General features: G+C 38.6%; 2 protein-coding genes across 3 annotated transcripts; one reads left to right on the top strand and one right to left on the bottom strand.

The window, feature by feature from the left end:
• Window positions 1-2623: 2623 nt before the first annotated feature.
• pmpcb (peptidase (mitochondrial processing) beta) lies at window positions 2624-13829 on the top strand. 2 transcript variants are annotated; one of them, NM_001045638.1, is made up of 13 exons: window positions 2624-2807; window positions 3861-4001; window positions 4287-4373; window positions 4694-4823; window positions 5990-6188; window positions 6308-6387; window positions 7095-7201; window positions 7675-7818; window positions 8282-8442; window positions 8598-8683; window positions 8778-8866; window positions 12485-12560; window positions 13429-13829. In NM_001045638.1, the coding sequence occupies exons 1-13, from the start codon at window positions 2733-2735 to the stop codon at window positions 13491-13493; spliced, it is 1440 nt and encodes a 479-aa protein (NP_001039103.1). In that variant the 5' UTR covers window positions 2624-2732; the 3' UTR covers window positions 13494-13829. The 2 variants fall into 2 exon arrangements, with proteins under 2 accessions (NP_001039103.1, XP_031753865.1); XM_031898005.1 differs by lacking the exons at window positions 12485-12560; window positions 13429-13829 and adding an exon at window positions 9181-11434 and having other exon boundaries at window positions 2631-2807.
• On the bottom strand, window positions 13830-26577 carry dnajc2 (DnaJ heat shock protein family (Hsp40) member C2). The gene is given in 17 exon segments (NM_001199483.1): window positions 13830-13953; window positions 15732-15886; window positions 16587-16697; window positions 16975-17075; window positions 17241-17425; window positions 17687-17756; window positions 20168-20256; window positions 20873-21022; window positions 22022-22143; window positions 22724-22815; window positions 22926-22991; window positions 23109-23189; window positions 23346-23487; window positions 23930-24028; window positions 24732-24807; window positions 24922-25112; window positions 26388-26577. Coding segments are annotated over 17 exon segments (1863 nt in total). The 5' UTR covers window positions 26446-26577; the 3' UTR covers window positions 13830-13878.
• Between the last annotated feature and the right edge of the window lie 846 nt (window positions 26578-27423).

Below are 27423 nucleotides of genomic sequence, written 5' to 3'. Positions count from 1 at the left end.
TATTGCCCTTCTATATGTTTTACCTTGAGCCACCATTTTGTAATGGGCTATGTGCTCCCTCTGATATCAACTGACAGGAAATAATGCAGCTCTAACTGTAACAGAAAGAAGGCTCATATGATTTATGACATATGTGTGCCCTTGGTTTGTTGGTGTGCTCCAAGAATTGTACAATCCCAGGGGATAGCTCAGACAATTTCTTATTTTGGATTACCCAATGGTGCATACTACTGAAAAAGCATATTTTTTTTTTTTTTACACATAAACCAGCATCGGTCCAAGACGGCTGGGCGCCCTAGTAATCCCAGCCGGATTTATGGAGTAAATAGGCTAGACAGTATGGACATAGAGGCAAAGGAGTTCATGACAAGGCAAAGGAAGGACCTTCAAGTTACTTTTTAGTATGTTATAGAATGGCCTATTCTTAGCAAGTTTTCAATAAGTCTTCATTGTTTATTTTTTATAGTTTTTGAATTATTAACTTCAGACTCCTTCCAGCTTTTAAATGGGGTCACTGACCCCAGCAGTGAAAAAACTACTGTTCTGTGATGCTACAATTTTATTGTTGTTATTACTTTGTATTACTTATTTTCCCATTAAAGGAGAAGGAAAGGCTAATAAAGAGTTAATCTCAAGCTGCAGGCATACCTTCAGTTGTCTCAATAGTACCATTAAGTCTCCCCATATTTCTCCCGTTCAGATGATCAGAAGCCAAACAGAAAGAAAAAATGCTGAGCTGTGTAAAGAAAGTTCCTCACCTGCACAGACACAGAGACCAAGTGAACATGCTCAGTTAGTAAGACTATGAGCTTCATGCTGATTAGCTCAGATCCACATTCCTAAGGGGGAAGTGAGTTCTTAGCATTCTTGAGGGGGGGGAAGCAGGATAGAGCAGAGAACAGAGAGCTGCGTGTCCCTGGCACAGGAATTACAGGCACAAGAAATCTTTTTTCAGAGAAGTCAGTGCAGCGTTTCTGTGAGTGCTTATGGCTGTATTTACATAGACCTTTCTGATAAAGCTTACTTAGTTTTTACCTTTCTTTCTCCTTTTAGGGACTCCTCTTTTTATATCCCTGTCTCTCTTTCAATGCACTGCCTGGTTCCTAGGTTAAATTGGACCCTAGCAACCAGATAGCCGCTGAGATTTCAAACTGGAGCTGCCAAACAAAAACCTAAATAATTCAAAAACCACAAATAAGAAAAATAAAGGCCAATTGCAAATTGTTTCAGAACAGCACTCTCTACATTATACTAAAAGTGAATTTAAAGGTGAACAACCCCTTTAAGAGAGGGGGTAAGGGACACTATTGAAGAAAGTCTATGAGGAACATACGTATGATTAAAAAACACATGTAGGGAACTGGTAAATTATGCCTTTTCCCACTCTGTGGTCCCCTAGTTCTCTAGACAGCTATAAGGGTCCTTAATGTAATGGGAAGTAAGTCCCTTGTTCCTGGGTCATAGCATGACCCCTTGTGCATTTACACACTTTGGCCATAGGGTGTCACTGTGGGTATAAAAGGCTGAGCAGCCATGAGGCAAAAAGCCATTTTGTGGAGCTCTCTCCACAAGAGGAGAGCTCTACTCTGAATAGGTAGCTTTAGAAAGAATAGGCAGTTCCTGTTATAGATCACACTAGGTGTGATAGACAGGCAGGGCTATTTAGTGAGCCGCATTTGCTCCAACCAGGATTGTAGAGGCATTATAAGCCGGGTGTAATACTGCCCAGAGTAGGGTAACAGTGTACAGACCTAGGGTTAGATAGTGATCACCCAGGTTCCACTGGAAGCATATACCTGAAAGCTGGGAGTTAACCCCTTGTGCCCTACAGCTAAAGGGTCAGTGTGACATATTCTTGTAAGTACTGCCTATGCTGTGAAATGCTACTGCCTGCCTATTCTGTAATTACTCCTAAGTGGCTGTGTAAATAAACAGTTCATGGTTTCAATGTTAAGAACCACTGGCGCCCATTTATTGAGAAATACAACACATATCCACCTGGCCTCCATACAAAGCGAGGGCTCACCCCTGAAGGATACAGTCTCATCCTGGGTAAAATACGGTGTAGCTTGTGGTAATTAAAGGGCTAATTTACTATAAGCTTACACACACATAAGGAAGTACACAAGGGAATAAAACGTATCTAACACGTGTCAACTGTACTTCTAACAAGATGGTTGAACTAGATTTATTTAATCCCCCCAGGGAATCCATGATAGAAGTGATGCAGACACGTTAACATAAATAAAAGCGGTGAAAAAACGTTTTACGACGAGGTTCCAATGGTCAACCCATGTGTGGATACAGAACTATTCCGGCAAATAGAAGAAAGCCAAAACTGACTACAGTACTAATTTTTCATGTTTATTGAAAGACATTAAGCAAAAACGAATATGAAAGTAAGCAGGTGACGCCAGTGCTAAAAGGCTCTCATTTGTCTGCAACTCGCGTGTTTTAGATTTAATATGAAGTACCAAGAGCTAGTCCCATTCAGACAATGCTGTAACACTCATGCGGGACAGTATCTTGGCTAACTGAATAAAAAGGAAATCTAATGTATAACCGATGTGGGGTCGGTCCCCGTTAGGCTCAGAACTCTCTCAGTAACAGTACTCCCATGTTCGTACGCGCTAATAACGGCAAATTCTAGTCACGTGCAGGAGCTAAACAACCTTCACATCATGACAACGCGTTTTTAGCGGAAATGACGTTGTGAGACAATTTCTGCCAAGATGGCGGCGTCCTTAAGGGGTCTGAGTGGCTTTATCGGGAGGACTGCGATCAGGGGTTTGGTGAGAAAATCACAGGTACAGCGGTAAAGTCTGGCGGTGGTGTAAAGTCCAAACATAGATGGTTTAGGCAGAAAGTGATTATGTCCGCTTTATATGTTATTTCATTTATCAATACAGAATAGCTTATACCCAGTTACATCCATGAGGGTATTATGTAATCAAGCTGGTATATCCTAGATTGCCATGCCCTGTGTTGTCTAAAGCAGAAATGCAATGGAACTATGGCGTTAATATGTAAAGGTCCTGTAAACTTATTTTAGTTCATAGGAATATCCATTGTTGTTATCAGCCTACTTGCTGCCGGTTCTTCGTACAAGAAGTTAGACAAAGTTGCAAGAATAAAAATAATTAAATCGTTCCTAAATAATAACATACTGGGCTCCCTACCTAATTTTTTTCAGCAACTAGACAGTTTTTATTCACTTATGCAGCATTACAGTAAGAGCAGTGTAGCTTTGTCTTCTCCCCTTTTATTGATTGCCCCTTGTCTTCATCCCTGCTCTGATGTCTTATTATTGTTATATGGAATTATTATAAGAACCTGTTATAAAGTAATGTATAGTGTTATTTGCTATTTTTTGTGTCCATATGTAGTCAGATATTTTGGTAATATTTTAAATTTAGCTTTAGCAATTGATTATATCCATAATATTGTAAGAATTGCATTTACTTGGTTACACGATTGGTTATAGTAGTATAAGATATGCGCAACCAGTTTAGCATATATATATAGAGAGAGAGAGAGAGACAGACAGACAGGTAGGTGTCGGCACTCACAGGGTTCTCACGATGAAGTCACATCGTGAGAACCCTGTGAGTGCCGACACCTGCCTCTCTATTCTGTTTTCTCTGCTCTGGCACCCAGGTATCGCTCCTGAACGATGGTGTGCTCTCCATTCTAGAAATGTGTATATATATATATATATATATATAATTTTATTTTTTTTTGGAAATGCAGGCCCACATTTCTTATTTAAAAAAATAAAAGTTTAAAGTAGTTGAGCATTGGGATATAATATAATTGTCATTTTTATTTACGGTCCTGTCTTTTCTCACCTTTCTGTATAGCCCATAAGATATGGGGTAAGCAGAAATAGGTCCACACAAGCATTAACCCAAGCAGTTTTAAATGTACCAGAGACTAAAGTGACCACATTGGAGAATGGACTTCGAGTTTCTTCAGAAGACTCTGGACTTTTAACTTGCACGGTATGGAAAGATTTGTATTTTTATATACTTTTTACTGCCCTTATTCTGTTTTTGAAAAGGAAAAAAAAGAAAAGCTCTCCAAAGCTAGCTGGGTGGTGCAATGAATAGATATATTGTAATATTTGTGACAGTTGTGACATAAGATTTTTATCAAATTTTAAAATATATCATGCATTACTTACAAAACTGGGGAATCTAAATAAAAATGATTAATACCTGAAGAACTAAGAGACTTAACAATATTTTAATTACAATGCTATGAGAGTGAAATACTGTTTCTTTTAGGTTGGACTCTGGATTGATGCTGGAAGCAGGTATGAGAATCAGATGAATAATGGAACTGCACATTTTCTGGAGCACATGGCATTTAAGGTAAGTGGGAATAAACTCTACACCAGGAAGAGCTGCTATTCCCATATCAACCTAACTGTCCTCTACACTAGACCCCTCCCCCTCAACACAGTTGCCAAAAGTCAACCAATATATGGTCTTTTAAAGTGAATCTGGATATTGGCGAAATTGTACAGTTGTGGTATTGTATGCCTTTTCACATTACAAAGGCATTTATATTGATGAGACTAGAAATCATCTTAGTCTTATCACACAAGAGGCAATTTTTGCATTGGTAGCAACATGCCATTACCTTAATACAGTTTGGAAGTAAACATCATTTATTTTATTTTTTTCTTCAGGGAACTAAAAACCGTTCCCAGCTTGACTTAGAGCTAGAAATTGAAAATATGGGTGCTCATCTTAATGCATACACTTCTCGAGAGCAGACTGTGTACTATGCAAAAGCTTTTTCCAAAGATCTGCCGAGAGGTAAGTCACAATATCTCTTGCTGATTATCTTCTAACAAGACAACATTTTCATAAAAGGGGATGTTTCTTATTTGAATTAAAGGGATACTTCATGATTTTTATGATGTACTTTTAATTTCTAAATTACACTGTTTACATAGCAAATAATTCTAACTCTACCATTTCAAATTTTATTCTTGAACCAACAAATATGTATTTTTTTTAGCTGTAATATTGGTGTGTAGGCAGCCATCTCAGTGCATTGTGCCTGAGTCTGCACTACACGTTAGAACTGCTTTCAGATAACCTATTGTTTCTCCTACTCCCATGTAACTGGAGAAGTCTCAAGCCGGACTTGGATTTCTTACTATTCAGTGCTATTCTGAATAGTAAGCTGCTATCTTGCTGTCTTTCCATTTTTCTGCTGATCAGCTGCTGGGAGGAAAAAGGGAGGTGGGGGGTGATATCAATCCAACTTGCAGCTCGGCAGTAAAGTGTTACTGAATTTTATCAGAGCACAGGTCATGTGGCTGTGGCTTCATGGGAAATGAAGAACATTGCTAGCCCCATGTAAAATCTGTGTTGTTTAAAAATGGGGAAGCTGCATTAACTGATGCATTTTGAAAAAAAAGTCCCATGACAGTATTCCTTAAACGCTAATGGGATGCCTTTAATATTTTACCTATTCTGTAAAAGAACCAAAGTTTTATCAATTTTGATATGTGTGTCTGTTTTCATAATGTATGTAATTGTTTACTATCCATTCCCCACCCAGCATGTTAATGTAAATTACATCCTTATAAATTATACTTATTGTGTCATTGTTTGTAATCTTAGAGATGTAATTTGTGTTGACTCGTGAAAATTGTGTATTACAAAAAATAACTTACCCCTAGTTGTGAGTATGAAGATATAAGAAGTCACCATTGAGTTTCAAGACCTGTATGTTTCAAGACCATGTAATGCACAATATTTTTCTGGTGATTAAATGCACTTGTTGAATTGTGGGGAACCAAAGGGGCTGCTTGGCCAAAAGGATTTTTTTTTCTACAAAAGTGAAAACCATTACCTATAGCCCTTGTATGCTTTTGAATCATTCCCTGTGTTGACTAAGATTGATGCATATGATATATATGTGTGTGTATGTAAATATATAATATATAGTATGACCTCCATTGTTTATACAGCAGTGGAAATCCTTGCAGACATTATTCAGAACAGCACTCTAGGTGAGGCTGAGATTGAACGGGAAAGAGGAGTCATCTTACGGGAGATGCAGGAAGTGGAGACCAATCTACAAGAAGTGGTTTTCGATTATCTGCATGCAACAGCTTACCACAACACTGCCCTGGGAAGGACAATCCTTGGACCCACAGAAAATATCAAGTAGGCCCAGTAACACACATGACAGTAACCTACTAGCAACTGGGTTATTTTTGAGTTGTTATTGTAATGTTGGTTTCTATTTGTATAGTGAATAATGCGCTCTCTTACTTCATCTATAGATCCATAAATCGCAATGATTTGGTGGAGTATATAACAACACATTACAAAGGGCCTAGAATAGTTCTGGCAGCTGCAGGAGGCAAGTATAATTACTATGCATATGGTGTATTATCAGTATTAAATTTACGCTAAATTTCACATACACAACATTGGACTGGGGTGAAAAGAGCACCAGCAAAACTAAGACCAAGAACCCACTTTTTAAAATAGTTTCTCTCCTTTCCATTTATTAAAGGCATGATCCCTTGCTTGGGGGCCAGTGCCCCTCTTGTATTAGAAGCACTTGCTCATTTAGTATCAGCTACTGCTTTGTTCCGTACACAGAAATGCTTTTGGCCCCCTAGCAAAAGGATCAGAGCCCCTTCCATATGACATGTAGGAGAGAAGGAACTGTTCTATTTTAAGCAAGGTATATCAAAAATACAGTATAACAAAGGGCTTACTTTTTTTCTTATAGACTATAGATCCCCTTTAAAATATGAAAGGAAATTGTCACCTTTGTTTTATCTATGTATATGTCAGGCCAGCTTTAGTGGAACTTAAAATTTTAGGTGCAACCATGGGACAAAATAGTATCTTTAATACATTTAATCATACACCATAATGTAGATAAATAAAATAAAAACATTTGAACAAGAATTTAAATTAAAAATTGTTTTTCAAATATAATGTAGTGCAAATTAAATGTTGTGATGGAATTTAAAATTCTTAAGGTTACAACTTTTAGGATTTTAAAAAGTTTTAGAATTCCTGAGATAACAGGTTTTTTTTGTTTGCTTGTTTAAGGTGTATCACATGATGAATTGCTCCACTTGGCAAAGTTTCACTTTGGTAATTTACCATCCACGTATGAAGGGGAAACCCTTCCTCCGTGCTCCTTCACAGGTAGTGAGGTATGGCGTCTTTATCATTTGCAGACAAAAAAAACCCAAAACACTTATTTTTGTGACTGAAAAAATGTTTGTATTCCATTCCCATGCAATGAAATGTAAGTTGCAGTGGAGTTTGCTTGATTTGGTTCTGAAATTTCACTGATTGTGAATGAAATTTTGTAGATGTTGTGAGAGTTCTAAAAGTTATGGGGTAAGGTAATAAAAGTTTTAAAGTTTGCACCAGGTCTAGTAAGGCATAGCAACTTATGAAAGCAACCAGTAAATTCTGCCAGCTGAATAGTGATGGGTAACTATGCCTTGTACAAACTTTGCAACTTTAGACTTGTTTAAGCCTTTAAAATCATAGTCCACTATTCTTCTTTTTCTGTGTTGGGAGCTTTCTAACTAAGGTTGGGCATATCAGATACCCCATGGGTCAAGCAGCCTTTACAGTAATGCATGTTTCTGAACATTTTCTGTTCTTTTACCTACAGATCCGAGTTCGAGATGATAAAATGCCACTTGCACACATTGCAGTTGCCGTAGAAGCAGTGGGTTGGTCTCATCCAGACACAATCCCACTCATGGTTGCCAATACACTTATTGGAAACTGGGACAGATCATTTGGCGGTGGTGTGGTACAGTCATTTCTTTCAAACCTTCTTTTTAACGTGCAGTTTTTTTGTGTACTTTTTAAATCTTCCTTCTGTAACATTCTTCTGGATTTAAAACATATTACATTTTGCATAGTGAAAGCAAATTTCCAGTATTTATTAGAAAAATTACGATGATTTTGAAGTCATGTATGTGTAATTACTATTGGAGGAAGTAGGCGTCTGTCCTTTGTCATTATCTGTTTCCAGCAGTTGTCAGAAAGTCACAATATAGATGTAACCCTTTTCATGACAGGATTGTAATTCCAAAAAACCCACAGAAACTTGGAAATACAAAATGTGTGGCTTTGTTACTTACTTGTTACTTTGTGCTACCCAAAGGGTTAATTCTAGAGTGAATGTTTGTTTATTTTCTGTCTATTCACAAAAATTAGCATATACACTTAGAACATGGGATGCCTCCTAAGCTTTCTTTTTTCATATGCAGAATTTATCCAGTAAACTAGCCCAGCTCACATGCCATGGAAACCTCTGTCACAGCTTTCAGTCGTTCAACACATGTTACACAGACACTGGACTCTGGGGGCTCTATATGGTGTGTGAACCCAACACGGTGGAAGATATGATGCATTTTGTTCAGAGAGAATGGTAACTTGTGGTTGTTCCCTCAAATTGCCCTTGAATGGTGTAATGTCTAGTTCTAGCAGATTTGTGTTTGTCTATTTTAAATTTAACCTAATTCTGCAAACCAGTCTACAGGAGTATTTGCCTCCGATTCATGGTTTTTCTATTTCTTCCCAAAGGATCCGACTCTGTACTAGTGTGACTGAAAATGAGGTGGCGCGTGCTAAGAATCTGCTAAAAACAAACATGTTGCTTCAGCTGGACGGTAATCTAAAGAAATGACATTGTACTTATAATCTAAGAGCACATTGCATCCCATGTGTGGGCTTGATCTTTGCCATTACTTTCTTTTTTTGAAGGGTCAACACCTATCTGTGAGGATATTGGTAGGCAGATGTTATGTTACAACCGCAGAATTCCACTGCCTGAACTTGAAGCAAGAATTGATGTAAGTGACTTTTTAATATCTTAATATAGTTAATAAGCATAGTATTTGAAATATATTGCATGGCCATGTAAAACATATTTGTTTAAAAATGTTTGAGGAAAAAGGACCATTATGTTGACCATTTTCCTCTTATGAGAGAGAGAGATTTTTATACTTGACAAATCTTTTTTTTCTTCTCCTACATTGGGGGACACAAGCCATATGGGAATGTAGATCCTGCAGCTGGAGAAAGGACACTGAAAGGTTAAAAATGACTCCTCCTCCTGCCCAGGGCTACATCCCCCTGCCTGCTTTTTTCAATCTTCATTTTCCAGACTAAAGGAGAGGATAGCCCAGTGAAATCAAGAACCCTGAACAGAGGAGAAACTCTGATGCCTCACCAGCTAGTATGTGGTAAGGGAGCAAGTTGACTGAGCCCGGACCTGAAATGGCCATGGCCGACCCATAATTGCAAATGATCAGATGATGGTGGAGCAGATCCACCTTGCGAAGTAGGCCTTCTGGCCCCTTTTAGGATCATCTGGCAGAACAAATATGCAACTGACCTGTGGAGGTCCTTGGACAAATGGAAGTAGACTTGAAAAGACCTAACCACATCAAGATTGTAGAGACTGTGTTCCCTGGGATGACGAGGCTCTGGACAAAAGTATGCCACAACGATATACTGGTTTAAGTGGAACTCAGAAGCCTTCAAGAAGGAGAAGATTTGTCCCTCACTGAAGATCTGGGGGGTCCCTGTCTGAGGACTTTCACCAGGCAATGAAGGCATGCCACACACTAGAAAGGAATAGCCTCTGCTGTAGCCCCCTTCCAGTCTGGGACTAGAGCTTCAAAATCCATGCTATTTAAGCCAGCCAGTTAATTCAGGTGGACAATGGGCCCCTGTGAAAAAAGGTTTTTGCCTAATGGCAGGTGCAGAGGTTCATCCATTGCCATGGATACAATGTTTGTGAACCATGATTGCCATGGCCAAAAAGGGGTGACTAGGATGGACTTTGTGCCCTCCTGCTTGATCTTCTTTAGGTCTCTGGGAGGACTGCCAGAGGCAGAAATACGTACATCCTTGCCTAGTGCCAGTGGGCCAGCTTGTGGTTGTAACAAGAAACCATGATGTCCACTTGAGAAAGGCCCCATCAGAACAATTCCTTCCAATCAACATATTGGAAATAAAAGGGATTTGAACAGCTGGGGATGAAGGCTCCACTCCCCCTGATCTAGTGTCCCATGGCTCAAGAATCTGCTTGCCCTGGGATGTGGACTGCTGACAGGGCCATCAAGTTGTCCTCTGCATAGGAGAGAATCCGTTCTGCTTCTCTCAGGGCAGCGTGACTGCATACTCCCCTGGTGGTTCATGCCACTGCAGTCATGTTGTCGGACTGGATCCAGGCAGCAAGGCCCTTCAGGATCTGCCCAATGTGTTAAGGTCAGAAAGATTCCTCTTAGTTCCAATAAGTTGATTGGAAGGAATTGTTCCGACAGGTCTCACCGCCCTTGATCCACGTGGGAGTCCAGGATCCCTCCCCAGCCTTTGAGGCTGGCATCAGTCGTGATTGCCATCCAGGAATGATTAGGGAAAGGCTCTGTCTGATAGCGGTCTTTGTTGTTGTAGCCACCAAGAAATCAAGTCCTGAACACCTCGTTGTATCTGCATGAACAAGCCCAGATTCAGATGATCCGACTTCAGGTGCTGCAGGATCGTGCTCTGTAGGGGCCTGGTGTGGAGTTGGGCATATGGAATTGCTGGAAAGCTTGAGACAATTGTCCCCAGGGTCCTTATGGCCATACACATTGGGATCTTTAATGCTGATTGAGTAGAGATGTTGGTTGAGGCACTTAATCTTCTCTGGTGTGAGGAAGGCCTGCTGCCTATTGTAGTCTATGATCAAGCCAAGATACTCCTTGCACTGTGATGGGGACAGGCTGGACTTCTTGTAGTTGATTATTCATCCCATTTGTGAGAGCGTGCTGAGCATGGTGGATGTGTGAGCCACTGTGACTGGTTCCGAAGGCGCCTTAATCGGCAAGTTATCTAGGGGTAGTATCACCTTGAACCCCTGGATTCTGAAATGTGCCCTATAAGTGCCACTATAATAGGAAACTGCACAAAAATGGATGCAAATGCATTATTTATATCTAAAGGTTGTCCCATACAGCATGCCTGTTTTATCTAACATTCCTTACTGTAACATTATTTCCAGCATTTTTCCTTTCCAATCGTTTCCTATAATGTTACTGCACCTGTAGAGATATCAGGGGTCAACAGATAAAAGACTGACACATCTGTGAGGCTGATGCCACACATGACGGATTCTTGGCCTGCGAATCAGCCCTTACTCTGGCATCAGCATTCTTCCTTGCCTGCATTGTGTCAGCCCAGATACAGACACACAGCAGATATCAGCTCTAAAATGCAAATTTGTTTCTTCCAAGGCTGCAAATCAGCCTTTTGGCATTAGCCTTAAAAGTAACAAAAGGCTTTGAATGAACAACAGTTTTCTTCATGTAGAGCAGTGCTGTCCACAACTTCTGTTGTACCGAGGGCCGGAATTTTTCCGACCTACGTGGTGGAGGGCCGATAATGGAAGCCAGTTTTGACCACTCCCCTTTTTGAAACTGCACCCACTTGAAACCACACCCATGTTATCACATGACCATACCCATATTAATGGTTGTAGTACAGCAAAAACCTGCCATACTCTGCCTGCGTGCCATACTTTCACTGTGTGTGCCATTCTTGGCTGGTTTGTGCCATACTTGGCTTGTGTGTGCCATACTCTGCCTTCCCTACCCTGCCTGTGTGTGCCATACTGTGCCTTCCCTACCCTGCCTGTGTGTGCCATACTCTGCTTGCCCTATGCTGCCTGTGTGTATGGCACACACAGGCAGCCTACAGTGACACAATGCTGGCACTGCTCCTACAGTCTGCACAATAACTATATATTAAAAAACTTTTTAATTGCAGTACCACCTCAGTATATGTTCTTTTTGTAGTATGCAGGGATTATTTGTGGGTTTCTACTGCTCCTGAGGTGTGAACAGGGGAACAATGGGGTGATTACAGCCTGAGCCTGAGGTGTGAACACTGCAGGGGGTGAACAATGCAGAGATTAAAAGGTGTGAACAACACAGGGGATTACATATTTAAACAATACAGCCTGATTACAGCCTGAATCTGAGGTGAGAACCATGCAGGGGGGCAGTTAATCACAGTACTGATACCATTTAAAGCTTACACAAGAGTAAGCCATCAAAGCAGCCAGACAGGTGGGGGGCCGCTGGCCGCCAGTTGGACAGCACTGATGTAGAGGATATAAAGCTGTAGGCAGCAAGACAGAGCAGTTTAGTTCATGTTGGGCCAAGAAATTTTCTCTCTTGTTATTCAGACTAAACGAAAAAAAAAAAAAACAGAAGCCAGAATTCTAAATATCTTTCAAAACCAGGTTTAAATTTCTTTATGGAAAACCCCAAAATAGAGGGTCAATTAGCACAACCCACTAAATAAAAGCAGTATGAGGGGGCTTCACTTAACATTTCAAGGGCAATGTTCAGAGAATTTTTTCTCTACTGCAGATGTGAATAAGCTTTCTTTGAAGTTGCTATTTTTTTTTTTTTATTTAGTTGATCAGTGCTGAAACAATTCGTGAAGTATGCACCAAATACATTTATAACAAGAGCCCTGCAGTTGCTGCTGTCGGTAAGTATTTACTATATTATACAGGTATCGAACCCCTTATCCAGAAAGCTCAAAATTATGGAAAGCCGGTCTCCCATAGACTCCATTTTAATCAAATAATCCAGAATTTTAAAACTGATTTCCTTTTTCTCTGTAGTAATAAAAAAGTACCTTGTAATTGATCCCAACTAAGATATAAATAATCCTTATTGGATGGAAAACAATACTAGTGGGGTTAATTAATATTTTATTGATCTTTTAGCAGACTTAAGGTATGGAGATCCAAATTATGGAAATACCCCTTATCCGGAATACCCTTGGTCCCGAGCATTCTGGATAACGGGTCCTATACCTGTATATGCTTGTAAACGTTTAATGGCTCTGGTGGCAGGTAACAAAATGCCCAGCATCAGTCCTTGTTGATTTCAATGTCCTTGTTGATTTCAATGTCCTTGTTGCATCATGTGTACGGGCAGATTACAGGAGGCTTTGTTTGGTAGCAGACATTGGTCCTTTACGCCTTCAAGTCAGGAATTCTAAAAAGGAGCACCTACTTTGGAGCCACTGGTGGGGGATCACTGCTCTAGGGGTAGCCATTTTTAGTTAGCCGTGGAGACATACGTATGGACATATATAGAAATTGCCATGAGATAGAGGCTTATGTTTTCCCCTGTACAGCAGTGCTGGTTTCTCTCCTGTGGCCTGTACCAACAGCAGAAGACAGCACAGCTAAAAACAGGATTTTTTTTCCAAGTTCAAGGTTTATATTTGTTCCTGTATGTACAGACCTACAGAGCAGTATGACATCAAATGTATTACTTACACTGCACAGCAAGAGTATGCTTATGTCTTGGTTGTGCTTTAATATATATATTTTTTTTTTAACTAGGTCCTATTGGACAACTTCCTGATTATGACAGAATACGAAGTGGAATGTACTGGCTAAGACAATAAATATGAGGGGATCTCAGTATAACACCTGCAGCACTAGGCCAGACTTTTGTTGCACTTAGCTAGATAGATGCGGGTGCCAAAAAGGTTCTGACTTGTTATATACTAAGACTGTGTACACTGTACCGCATAGCCTTGTCCTAGAGACCCATTTAACATGTCCTCAAAGGGGCAAAAGGCTTAATTACAGGAGCCAGTATCCTGTGCATTTGTTAAAGATGACTGAAGACTTGGAAACAAAGCACCCTACTATGGCAGCAAGTGAACTCTTCAGAATGGATTACTGGTACTATATATTTTAATAACATGTCTACTGTTAATATAAATTATCAAGTCAAATACTGTGTCTGCACTTTTATTATAAAACATTCAAACATTTAGAACATGTTTATTTCTTAATCTTGGTGGCATTCAGCACTTGTTCTTGAGCAGCTTTTTTTGCTTTTACCATTTCCACCAGTTCCTAGAGATAGAAGAGACACCATCAGCATATAGATGCAAACATTGTGCTAATAAAAGTAAAAAATTGGTTATTTATAAGGGCAAATGCCTTGCACTACCTATAGTTGAGAAAGCATGAATAATTTTGAACATTACCAAGCGTGTAACACCTAATGCAGGTGCAAAACAAAAAGTACAGTAGCCCAGAGCAACCAGTTAACTTTCAATCTACAAGTTAAAAAATAAGTTACGATTTTGGCTGCTTTGCACATATGGCAGTATAATACCAGGACTAAAATGTTTACACAGTAGCTTAGAGTTCCTTACTTATGGCAATATAGTTATTTATGTCAGGGAAGGAATTAAAATTGCAGGCCTCCATCTGTTATACATTCCCAATTTAGGCAACATTTCCTAACTAGTAATACTTGTGAATGGTCTCTGTTGAAGGTATTTAATACTTTAAATCAGATAAGGCATGGATCTAAGTCCTAAGTTTGGTCAGAAAAAGTGTGGCCTGCAGCTTAACACATTTTTCTTCTTTAGTTAACACTGAAGGATGGACTTAAAAGCAAGTAATCAGGGCTGGTAATAGGGGTAGGGAGGTGCCTAGAGCACAACTTGACAGGGGCACAATTTGTGAAGGAAAGATTGCAGAGTTCCTACTCTTTGGAGCAAGCAGTGGCAAGTTCTGCTGGGTTAAGCAACGGGTGAGTTCAAACAAGCTTGTGCATGGGGGAGGGGTTGTCAGAGGCGATATTTGTTTTGCTGTTGCAGCCACCTCTGAGTAAAATCATTTTTACACTGGAATTAACTTACGTTCTACAAAAGTACAAATTTGTCTGGCAAGCAAAATGTAGCTCTCTACTATTCAGTGGCATACTATAATTCATCCAACTGATTGGCATATTAAAGTGACCCAGACAACTGAAATAACTATGAAACATTTAAAAGTACACGTACTGTTATATATTATGCTTCAGTACTGTATCTGTTCCCTGGTTATTGCTTCTAAAAGCAAGGAAATAAAACATGAAAAGACACAGCACTGGAGTCACTAGCTGGAACATCTGACTCTTCAGGCAGGGTATGGGTGTGGTAGGTCACTTCTACATTTTTTAGGTTAGTTATGCAGCAAGTGTAAAGCAGGACATTGTTGTGTTACATGGCGCAGTGCCTGGTGGGCAGCAACTTACCCACCCACTCGTGCCTGCCCACTGCAGATAGTTTGCAGTTGGCGCAAGAATCTTCAGACAGTTATAGAGGAAACAGACCCCGCACCCCCACAACCCTGCTTCCTCTATAGTTACTCTACTGGCAGCAGCATTTTAGTTAAAGATAAATCAAGATAGAACCTCTTCTCAAGAAATAAACATTGTCTACCCTGTGCAAAGAAAACAAACTGCTTTCATGGAGTGAAAGAAACAAAAGCCCTTGAATGTTGGGTTCATGACTGTAAGCTAATACGACTATAAATCTAACCAGGCATAGCAAAACTATTGTTATACTCTGTGTAAGTAATACGTTTTATTAGTACAGTGTAGGCAATGCTGAGAATAGGAGGTTCTAGTTTACGTCTGTTGCATCCATTCAGTTTCTTTGGAAAATACTTTTAGAAGCAATTACCAATGAAATGGTAAATTACATATAGACAGCTTTGTGTACTTTTAAATGGTGTCAGTGCAACTTTAAATTTACATTTTAGTAGCAGACATACAGATCAGAATGCTAGCAAAAGAAGCATACCACTTAGCAAGGTAACACACTAAATAAGTAAAGGGGGCGGCAAGTATTTCAAACCTTGTATCTTTTCATGCAGTCTTTCTTGGATCTGCCAGGGACAGCTTCTGCTATCTTCTCCCATCGCTCAGGAGTATTCACAGGATATGTCTTCAAAGCTTGCTCTAACAGTTTTTGCTCTTCGGTTGTCCATGGAGACATATCTGCAGCAGGGCCTTTCACCAAGAAAAAGTTACATAATTTCTTAAGGTTTATTAACTCAGCATATGTGTATATCACTAACTGCTGGCAAAAGTGACCCAGGTGGGTTATCCACTCAAAAGACAAATCATAAATTGATCATTTTTGATCAACCTTTCCAACAATTGATTGGTATAGCCCCATAGACCAAGATTCAGTATGTATGCAGATGGGGATTCATATCACCACAGGTAAACTGACCAACCAATGTACCAGAGGATCTCCAGGTGGGCCCCAGCAAGTATTTATCAGCCCTAGGAGGCTCAGTCCAACACTGCTAAAAACAGATGGCCAGCAGCAACAGCTTCTTATACATGTTGAGCTAAGCACAAGTAAAACAACTATAACCTGTGCCAGTAAGTATTATACCTGTAGTTTACAGTGTGTTAACTCCTCATTAATAATGATGTACAAATAAATACTGGGGGTGAGTCAAAAGTAAAACCAGCTCAGTGTCCCCAGGTATTTAACTGTACCCCCTCTGTGTCTTTTAACTAATATAAATGTGCTCATCCATTTCAATATTTTACTTGGAGTGGCAAGGGATCTTTCAAAAAAAACTACCAAAACTCCAAGATTATATAGCCTTCCTGCGGCAATATGTTTTTATTTACACTTTTTGCACTAATTATTAATGCCAGGAGTCCGCAACAAAGTAATAAATCACAAACTTACCCTCAAAGCGTTCTGAAGGTACAGCATTATCCACAGACTGAGGTACCACTCTGTGTTCCTTCTTGAATTTGTCAAAGGCTTTCTTATTTATGTCATCCTTCTGCTGAGGATCTGAGATGCGTAAACACGTGTGGTTTGTATCTCCCATTTATATAATATACCCCAGTAATAATAATATAACATAATCCCAGTAATAATATAAAAAAAACTATACACATTCAATAGCTGTTAATATAGAGTAATATAGCTGTTAATACAACTATGTAACTAAATTTCACATAGCTGCTAACTGGTAATATGTTAAATAATAAATAGTTTTAACCCCCTCCCCCCCCCCATTTTATTTTATTGTTAAATAGGAAAATATAGACTGGGCAAGTATATGTACCTAGTTTCTGGAGAGACTTTGCTTTATTGATAACATCTTTTGATGTCCTTTTTATCCCAGAAATGGAGTGCAAATTCATGTAATTGGCAATAACTTCCCACCTGGAAAGTAAACAAAAAACATCTAGAGCTAAATTTGCAAAACAAGTACTGACAATATTTCTCATATAACACATATGGAAAAAAATATCTACAGTATTGTTATAAACAGGGTATATTCACTTCCTAACACCCCACCCTCCAATTCTGTACATTTTATAGCTTTACCTTGCATTGGTTCCAGCAGGAAACAGGTTAACAGCTTTAATCAACAGCTGTAAGTCATCTTCTGACCAAGATTTGCTACCACTCCCTCCTCCAATAGCAGAATTCTCTGCTCCTTTTGTGGATTGTTTCATACGAGCCTCCTCCTGTTCTTTTTCCCTTTTGAGCTGTGCATTCACTTCTGCAATCTGAAACATATATGCAGAGTAGAACAAAATACAGGTCTGGCTTGTCAACAGTAAGAAAAGCAGCATATTGCTCCTTTCCTTTATGCTATCACATTGTGTCTTGATTTTCACTTTTCTAATAATATAATCCACTAATTTTAACCATTGCATTCAGTGTCAGTTTACCTCCTATTAAATGAAAGGTAAACCAACTTAACTGCCAGATTTTATAGCAATCAAGGCCAATTACAGAAACTATATCCAAGACTACAGATATAATACCTGTTTTTCCACTGCAGATTTTCCTTCTTCCTTTGAGCTTACAGCAAGGCTCTCATTTAGGGATTGTAAACTGGAAACACAAAGCAAAATAATGTTAAATGGCAATTACAGCTAAGGCTAATGCCACACGAGGCATAGGGTGGATAATTTCGGCAAGCGGAAAAGCGCTTGCTGAAAATTCCGCCCTACGCCTCCCTACATGTGCCCGCACCCGAATGAATGAGATACGCTTGGGTGCAGGCACATGTAGCCGATATACGCATAAAAACGCGAGACTTTGCATTCTCGTGTTTTCATGCGTATATCGGCTACATGTGCCTGTACCCGAGCGTATCTCATTCATTTGGGTGCAGGCACATGTAGGAGGAGTAGGACGGAATGTTCAGCAAGCGCTTTTCCGCTTGCCAAAAATATCCGCCCTACGCCTCGTGTGGCATTAGCCTAATATAAAGCAAACGTAATTTTATGTATAAGACCTACTATAATTGAATAAAAGCTGAATAATCGCAATCACAGTCATAGTCATACCAACCAGGTTTATTACTGCCATAACCAAACTGTAATATGTATCTCGTTTTACTTTTCTTATGTTAATTTGTCTTTTTATTTTGTTTTTGCTTTGATGTATTTTGTTAAAAAAAAAAATGATTACCTATTAAAAAAATATAACGTAGTTTTTTGAAAGATACCACAGAAGCCATTATTTCTGGAACCAGATGGCTAAAGGATCATGTGTTACTCAGCTTTCCTTATTAAAAAGGCACTGCCAGACACCTAACAGAAGCTTTTAAAAAAAGCATACTTAAAGGACAATACTTTCCAGGGAACCCTTGCTCCTAGCTATACTTGTCTATGCACAATATGCACTGGGAAATACTATACTGCGCATATGCAAATCTGGCACAAGCAGCCAATATCAGCCATGCGTGGCCAACTTTGAGGAATAGGTGGCTACAGAAATGAGACGGCACAATGGAATTGTTTTCCTTAAAGAAGAGTACAGTTAGGAAATCAACATGAAAACTTGAGGGAGAAAGTATTAGGCAGTGGACTAAGCTCAATGAAAAATTTCTCGTCTTAGTACTTAGTGTCCATGTTTCTGCCTAGGGGGAATTTAGCCCAATGGCCTCTGTCCCCCCACTGCTGCCATGGATGAGAAGTGATTATAATTTTTTCCATAGAACAGTGCAGATGACAATACAGCATGCAATGAAATTGGAGATTTTACCATCCTACTAAAGGATGGATTATTGCTTATTTAAAAAAAAACAAAAAAAAAACCAGCCTGCTAGTTTTAATTGTGTAACATTGCTCTATATTTATTAGGTATGCACCAAATCCAAAATTTGGCCTTTTTCAGGCAGGATCCTGGATCCTGGCTGAACCGAATCCAAAAAATCATGTGACTTTTTGTCACTTAAACACGGAAGTTGAAATTTTTTTGCCACGTGTGGCGACCTTTAACCCTTCCTTAACCTAACTACCATATGCTAATTAGGATTCGGTATTCAGCCATTCAACTGAATCAGAAAAAAGTGGATTTGGTGCATCCCTAATATTTATTTTGATTATGGCTGTATCAATGAATATTATGAAAAAAATTAGTGCAATTCATGTGATTTATGTTACCTTCATCAATTTTTGGTGTTGTGCTTGTACATCATTAAAATATTTCTTTTACACTAGAGATATTCTATATATTTGAATGCTATATAGTCTGCTAAAATTTATATGGATATAATAGAAAACTATTTCCTAGTCCAGCAAATATTAGTTAACTACAAATTTCACTTTTATTCTTTGATAAAATCATGATTTTGACATACATTCTTCTGTGTTAAATTAAATAATGTACCTGTAACCGAATTGGTCAATGGTACAAAACAGTAATGTTTAACCTGCAGCTGAATTACAGTTTTAACATCTGCTACCAAAGAAGATGTAGTGCAATTATGACAACAGCCTGCAGACAGAAAGTGAATGCCCCTGGTGTCTAGCACTAGCGTGCATGGAACAAAGCCTGGGAGAAAGAATATAAATAAGCCTGTAGAAGGAGCACAGAGTGTGTGGGGGGAGGAGATGGGTACAGAAGGGGTAAAGGGTAGAACAGCCACTGGTTTGGGAAGTAATGTGCATAGAGCAAAGAGCGTGGGAGTACAGCAACAGCTAGCTCTGCTCGTAGAACACTGTGATAGTATTTAAAATAAGTAAAGTATGTGTGGCCAGTTTAAAGATAAAGTTCTTCTGCTGCAGTAGGAAGCAAAAGCCTATTTTCTCAAGACAGCAAACTCACCCATATAATGAAGCAAACCTTTTAGTTTACATGAGCAACATATCTCTGTATTTAAAATCTCAAGCCTCAAATGCCATGTGCACTAAATCAAACATAGTCACTACAAGTAATGACAGACTGAAATAAGAAGTTTTTCTCCTAATAAAACAATGTTAATGACAGTTACCCCACACCTTCCAACCGATTACCTTGCAAGTTCAAGACGATCACAGAGTTTTTCAATCTCCTCCATCATTTTTACACTCTCTGCTTCATTATCAGAAAAGTAATTCCAGTTCTTTTGAAGACAAAAATAAGTTTCAGCAAAAGTACATTAAAAACCAATAAAGAGAAATATAGTGTCTTAATACAATAGTATGGCATACTTCCCTTTTGGAAAAATTGTGAAAGATGTACATGCTAGTGTCAGTGTGCTTCACTGAGCAATTTACTTTCATTTTTAACTTTTAGTGGGTTGTGAGAAATTTGCATTTTTAGACTTCTAATATCAGGCCATAGGCTCAACATAGCATACACAGTCTGTGTCACGGACAATCTGGGCCTTCAAATACGGCTGCTAAGCGGATATCTGTGCAGCAGCACAACGCTTTCTAAAACTGCTAATATCTCAGAAACTAAACTAAAAAAAAAAAGGACATGCTCAGATAAGGACCCTGAAGTTTATATTGACATCATTAGGGGGCTTATTCACTAATTCTAATTGAGCAAATCTCAATCTAGGCAGTAACCTATGGCACTTGGCCTAATGGCCAGTCAAACAGAGCCAGAGTAAACAGTAACAGTAAGCTATGGCAACCAATCAATTTTCGCTTTGTTTTTTTTTTTTTTTTGCAGTTGGCTGAACTAATTACTGATTGGTTGACATGGGTACTGACACATACACACCCCAATACCTTGCATGATGTCCGGAGCCTTTGCCGTTCCTTTTTAATTGCTTTCTTTTGTATTTCTTTTTCTTTCTTTATAAGAAGAGCTTGCTGCCGAGCTTCCTCTTCTTCCTTTTCCTTTGCAAGACGAACAGCTTCTAATTCTGCTTGTTTTTGCTGTCATGTGCAGAAAAAAAAACTTTTTTCTCAACATCCATGTTCAGGTATATACAACACAGTAGCAAAAAAGTTAAACATATAACATGGTCATTGAATCATCACAAATTACAATTATTTGATTCAACAGCAATATTATGCTGTCAACATAAAGCCTTTTTTGGGTTTCCCTGTCCACCTTGTGGCATACTTATATGCCCAATAATTGTTTCCACAGTGTTCTTAAAGTGATAATATTGAAGCTCCTGTGCCTCCAGAACATATGGTTAATATTACCTCTAAGCTATGCACTACTGCATCCACACATATGTTGTACCAGACATATATGCAAAAATAATTCAGTACTTTCTTGGTCCCGCACACATCAGGTTAAAGGAGTAATCAGGTTAGTATACATTAGTCCAAAATCAACCAATTATATAATAATCTGACTAGATTATCCCTTTATAACAGTTAGATATTCACCCAGCACCCAACAATTATTTGAAGGAACCATTCTTGCAGTTTAAAATAAATAGGCTGCAGTCAGCACACTGCTCTGTAGTATAGAAACCAATCAGCAGCTTGCCTGACCTGATAGGGAACTAAAGCCTTTCTTTGGTTGTGTGACTGCAGGGCAGTGATTGACTTTCCCTCTCCTACTGTGCTTCTGGCAGGGACTGTTAGGTCCATCCCTCATTTGAAACACTTACAGGAAGCAGATAGAAAACAATCCTAATGGGTTTTTTAAATATTTAAATGATTTTTAGCAGACAAGTTATGGAGATCCAAATTACGGAAAGATCCCTTATCCGGAAAACCTCAGGTCCCGAACATTCTGGATAACAGGTCCCATACCTGTACCATATATTTTTCATCATTGCCTCCAAGATTGGGGGATTTTTTTAGTTATGCTATATGTCTTCTATAAATATTTACTAATCAGTCTTGTGTCCTGTTTAATTTAAAAAGAGAGCCTTGAATTTTAAGTATGCAAAATATTTTACATTTTTCACTTACCCTTTCTTTTTCTTCTTGTTCTTTTCGTCGAGCATCAGCTTTTGCTTTCTTTTCAGCTTCTTTCCGTGCTTTTTCTTCCTCTTTAAATTTCTTTATTCTTGGGTCACTACTATATGCATTGTCTAGAAAATGAGTATATATTTTATGAATACTTTGTAAATACAGATTAGTAATGAACACACTTGTCTCCTTTTTCTTAGAAGGAAGGTCTGAAATACATCATAGGCAGTGACAGCCCAACATATCCTTCTGAAACATGATCTGCATACCTGATAACAATACACCAAGTTTCGAAGACAAGTATTTAATCATTATGGATTTTGATTACTATTTCTTAGCAAAAAAACAAGCAATCAAAACACTCAGAATTGGTGACACTTTCCATGGCTCTCTAAGGGAAACATACTACTTACTGCAGCGTGAGAAAAAAGATGTCCATTCTTTCACAATACTCTCTCTGGTCTTATAAGCAGCAAAATTTCACAAGTTATGATTGCTTTTGTAAATTAAAAGTCAATGAAATGCAGAGAAAGTCCACAAAAATAACAACAATGTAGGGCTACAGACATGTCTATATACATGCATGTATATACATGCCTATTCATCAGTACAACTTTATACCAGCACACCAAAGCAATTCCAAACTATTATTATCTTCATGTTATCAAGAACCCAACAAATAATAAGAAACATTTGTCATACCAACTAAAGTCCGTATCCTAATCATTTCTTCCTTTTTCCTCTGTGCTCTGGCAGCTCTGTTTTGCTTTTCGATCCACCTTCTCTCATCACGACTAAAAAAATCAACAATTAGAGAAATTATTTATACATCCCACCACAAATGCATCTATCATAGTACCATGGTTACACACTCCATGGGCAATGTTTTAAACCGGTTATTTACCATTCAGCCTTTTCTTTCTCTTCTTCATCCAAATAGGAAAATTCTCTCCACGAGTCAAAATTATACCTTGAATTAAAAAAAAAAAAAAAAAAAAAAACACACACACAAGAAAAGCATGTAGTTAAAGTCTGGATTATACATTTAATATAGACTTGGAGACAGACAAGAAGAAAGAGAACATACCAGAAAGAGTAGAACCCATCAACTTCTTCAATACAGGAGTTCATGTCTCCAAGTTTTGGTATATTCTTCTTGTTTGACCACCTGCAACATTGAAGCACCTTTTTAGCATTTATGCTCTGTTGCTACATGTTAAAGCAACACAGGCCAGATTAGATATACCAGAAATAATGAAATGAACTAACTGAAGGCAGTGGATAATACAAATTTGTTATGCATGTACCAGTGTTGACATTTTACCTGCTATTTCTCTCAAATACAGGAGAAAATGCATCAAAGAAGTTGTCTTTCCCTTCACTCTTGGATGGAATGGAATTATCAAATGTAGGATCTATACTATTGAATGCTCTCCTTTTTATAGGATCTGACAAGATTTCGTAAGCTGGTAATGAAAGAGATAAAGGAAAAGAGCAATTAAAAATAAGTATTAATCATTTTTTTATCAAATCAAATCAAATAGACGGTAAGGAGCTGATGAATCAACCCTCTGTATCTTTCACTGAGTTTTTAGTTCCCACAGTTACCACTGCAGATGATTTAAGGTTTAACACTTTACTATCCACGTTGGAGAAATTTATTGACATAGATACTGTTTTGGATAAAACCTTGTCAGGAAAATATTCCAGTAAGTCAGGCTACCCTAGTTAGCACCAAGAATAGCTTGTAATCTATTAATTTCCTGTGTACACTATATACAGACATCAAGTGTTAACAGAAGGTTTTTCATCTACATCTCATATTATCCTGGGACAAAGTAAATGTTTCAGGAAACATCCTGCAATACACCCAAATAGCAAAAAAGCAGTAAAAACCTGTTTGCTTACCTTTAGTTATACAAGTAAAGTAGTCATTGTCTCCTTCAACTATTTGTTCACCGGCTGCCTTTCTCTTGTCTGGATGATGCTTCAGAACCATTGCTTTATCTTGGTTACAAATTCAGAGATAAATGGTTACTTGTCACTATTTTATTGTAAAGTGCTGTAGTGTTGGATAACAATGTAAACTGGCATACAGTAATTATATGCTAAAGAATAAACAAGAATAACAAGGCCACTCCTTGAGAGATTCAGAAAATACACATAGAATATCTGGAGATCATCCCTTATTGATTATCATATAATATTGTTTTCTTAAATCTTTGCAACATTGCTGGTTTTGGTGTTGTTATTTATTTGGGTAGGAATTTAATACAGGTATGGGATCCCTTATCCGGAAACCCATTATCCAGAAAGCTCAAAATTACAGAAAGTCCATCTCCCATAGACTCCATTTTAATCAAATAATTCAGAATTTTAAAACTGATTTTCTTTTTCTCTTTAGTAATAAAACAGTGTGTTTTGGCCCCAGGGCCAAACGATCGAATTAGCCTACATGTTCCCCGATATCTCCCACCCGTAGGTGGGGATGTCAGGTGAAGATCCACTCACTTGGCAACCTCGCCAAGCGAGCGAATCTTCACGTGTATGGGCACCTTTATAGGGAACATAAAAACTTTAATGAAAAAAGTGCAGATCCATATGGAATTAGATGGGGACAAAAGAAAGGGCTAACTTATGTTAAAATAAACAAGCTGTCAGCGATAGACACTCAAACCAGGGACTAATAATTATATTGATTACAACTTACGAGCTGCTTTGATCTGTCTCTGCGTTGCCTTGTATCTTAAATTCTTTAGTCCAAGGACTGCATAGTGATCTTGGTTCTGCAAAAAACATAGTGAAATATATACTACAAAGTGGGGCAACACTTCTATAACAGACAAGTATTTGCGATATGTTCTATCCCTTCAATTAGGATTATTCAAATATATATGAACCTTCCAGTCCTTGGGATCAAGAGTTTTTAGGAGGGGGAATTCTTCCAGCTGAAATTCTTCATCTTCTGATTCCTCTGATGATTCCTTTTCATCCTCCAACTCCTGGAACGAAGCAGATACATTCCTGTTCCTGCGCTTGATGAATGCTTCGAACCATCTTCCCACGGGCTCTACCTGGCACAATACTGCAGCTGTTGGAAAATTTCAACAATTAAATGTGCAGCTAAAGGTGTAACTGAATTATGCATTTTCTCTGTACATACACAGTCTCAAGATTAATGCCCCTGAAAGTGTTTCTTTGTACCCAAAACTCAGGCCTGGTCAAATAGATTTATTCTATATACTCAGTATACTAGATCTTTATTTTTAATAACACAGTAATTGTGCTACTTGGCACCAAATTTCCTCATTAGATTAGTCTACCCTGACACAAAGGGTGTACAAGGTCTAGCACAGTATAGTGAGAGAGACAAGAAACTCATTGATCATTCTGCAACATACTAAACCTTCATTTAAAGGAGAACTTCCACTTTGCTATTAACCTTTGTGATTACAGGACACAAAGTCTAAAAACTGACAGAAAAAAAAACATAAAAAATATGAATAGAAAAATACATCCACAGTACCAGTGATGCCCCTAATGAGGCCCTGTGTAAAAAGGGTCTAATTTTTATATAGCACAAATCCTGGCAGAAGCCCTGAGTGCTAATCTAACACACTGCTATTTGATCAAAACATCATACCTGTTCCAAATAAAAAACTACCAGCATGCTGGTTTTTTGCTTATACAGATCTGGTGCTTGCCATATAAAATATTTTACTTAACAAAGAATCCACAGAGAAACATTATATTTACCTGGTCAGAAAAAAGTTAGTTCTCCTAGAGCTGTGAATCAGCTGGATTCTGAAACATTGTTTAGGAGCCAGAAGCAGCAATGCAGAGAATGTAGACAGATACTGCTTTCAACAGCAATTACATGTACAAATAACTTTAAAACCATTGCTTTTTCTTAATTCATGATTATTGGAGTGTTGCTTAGAATTTAATATTATTGAATTATAAAAAATGTGTTTTTTGGATAGACACCCTAATCACAAATTAGTGCTGCTTTTCAAAAAAAGAAAACTTAGTTATAAGCATTAAAACTGGAAGATGAACAGGTTTCCTTCCTTAATGGCAACAACTTAACATGTATATGTGCTGGTTCCAATTGATTACATTAATGAGGGTTCTGTACATTATGGGTCTATCACCACAGAGCTTGCTTTATTGCAGGACGAAGAACCTTGGGCTCAGCACCAAATGGAAATCCATAATAGCCAGCACTCTGCAGATGGCTTGTAGTACCTGCATGAACCATAGAGCAGGACGGAGCACATACCTAAAAAGCCCTTTTTTCATAGGAAGCTATGAGCACCTACACCAAGTAAAAACAAATGTCAGAATGCCCACGAAAATATACTACCTGCACACAGGCCTCTGGTGACAAAGGTGCATTGCTCTGCCTGCGCCTCTATTAGCATAGTACCGGGGTCAGCAAGCACCGAGCCACTGTGCGCAGATCCTCTCTAGCTTCTCCCGGCACTGACTGACGAAGCCGCATGGAGGCAACACAATCACTTCCGGGTCAATGCAGTGAGCTCCATCCAATCCCGCCCCGTGCGGTCGTTCGGTTTTCATTGTGTAGTGACAGTTATCGGTTCGATTTTGCTTTTAAATATCTGTGCCTCAACTAGGCTTCCTTATCTCTTTCCCGTAGATTTTAAGCTATAGGGGTAGGGATCTTTTTCCTATTGTCTCTGATACTTAGCTCCTAACCTTTAATGAAAGTGTACTTTGTATTTACCTCTATTTGTCCTATTCATTTATTGTTGTGCTGTAGGGCGCTGCATATGCAAGTAGCACTGTATAAATACAAATATATATACATACATACATACATACGAAACTGTTAAACTTTGTAGTATTCTTATCTTAAAAGTAAAAGTTTGCTGTAACATTGGCACTTTATTAAAAGGTAAGTACAAGCTGTTTTGTCCAACAATAACATTATTTCACTGCTAAATTTTAAACATTTACTAATTATTTACTAATTATCAAGAGTTCGACAACAAACTTTCGCCAAGAGGAATTTGGCCAGGTTCATGCCTGCAAACTTCCATTCTAAATATAGAGCCCTCACTTTTGCAGCTCATTATATACCACACACCCTCCATGCTAATATCCCACATAGGTCATTTTCTAAATTCTCTAGCTCATTTTCCCCATTACAGTTGTATGTAAAAAAATACTTGTAGCCCACTTTAGTGACAGTGCTGCTACCTGCTGATACTTTTGGCGCTAACAGGAGTCCTGAGCCCCCGCTTACTTGGGGGAACAGGGGTTACTTTACTTGATGGCGTGCCTCCACCCAGGATAGGGACTGATTAAACTGGAACTCCCCTCCCTGGGAACTTGATAATGTACTGCAATCTCTGGTCAGGGACTCCCAGCACTCCCGG

This window comes from Xenopus tropicalis, chromosome 3, assembly GCF_000004195.4.
Source record: "Xenopus tropicalis strain Nigerian chromosome 3, UCB_Xtro_10.0, whole genome shotgun sequence".
In the NCBI taxonomy this organism is placed as follows: domain Eukaryota; kingdom Metazoa; phylum Chordata; class Amphibia; order Anura; family Pipidae; genus Xenopus; species Xenopus tropicalis.
Note: the sequence above shows the minus strand (reverse complement) of the source record. Positions and strands in the feature narration are given on the sequence as shown.

Excerpts from the sequence above, each read along its gene's own strand:
- pmpcb (NM_001045638.1), top strand. The coding sequence starts at position 2,733 with ATGGCGGCGTCCTTAAGGGGTCTGAGTGGCTTTATCGGGAGGACTGCG. Across the intron at positions 7,819-8,281 it reads GATCATTTGGCGGTGGTGTG|AATTTATCCAGTAAACTAGC; the intron begins GTACAGTCATTT and ends TTTCATATGCAG. Across the intron at positions 8,443-8,597 it reads CATTTTGTTCAGAGAGAATG|GATCCGACTCTGTACTAGTG; the intron begins GTAACTTGTGGT and ends TTCTTCCCAAAG.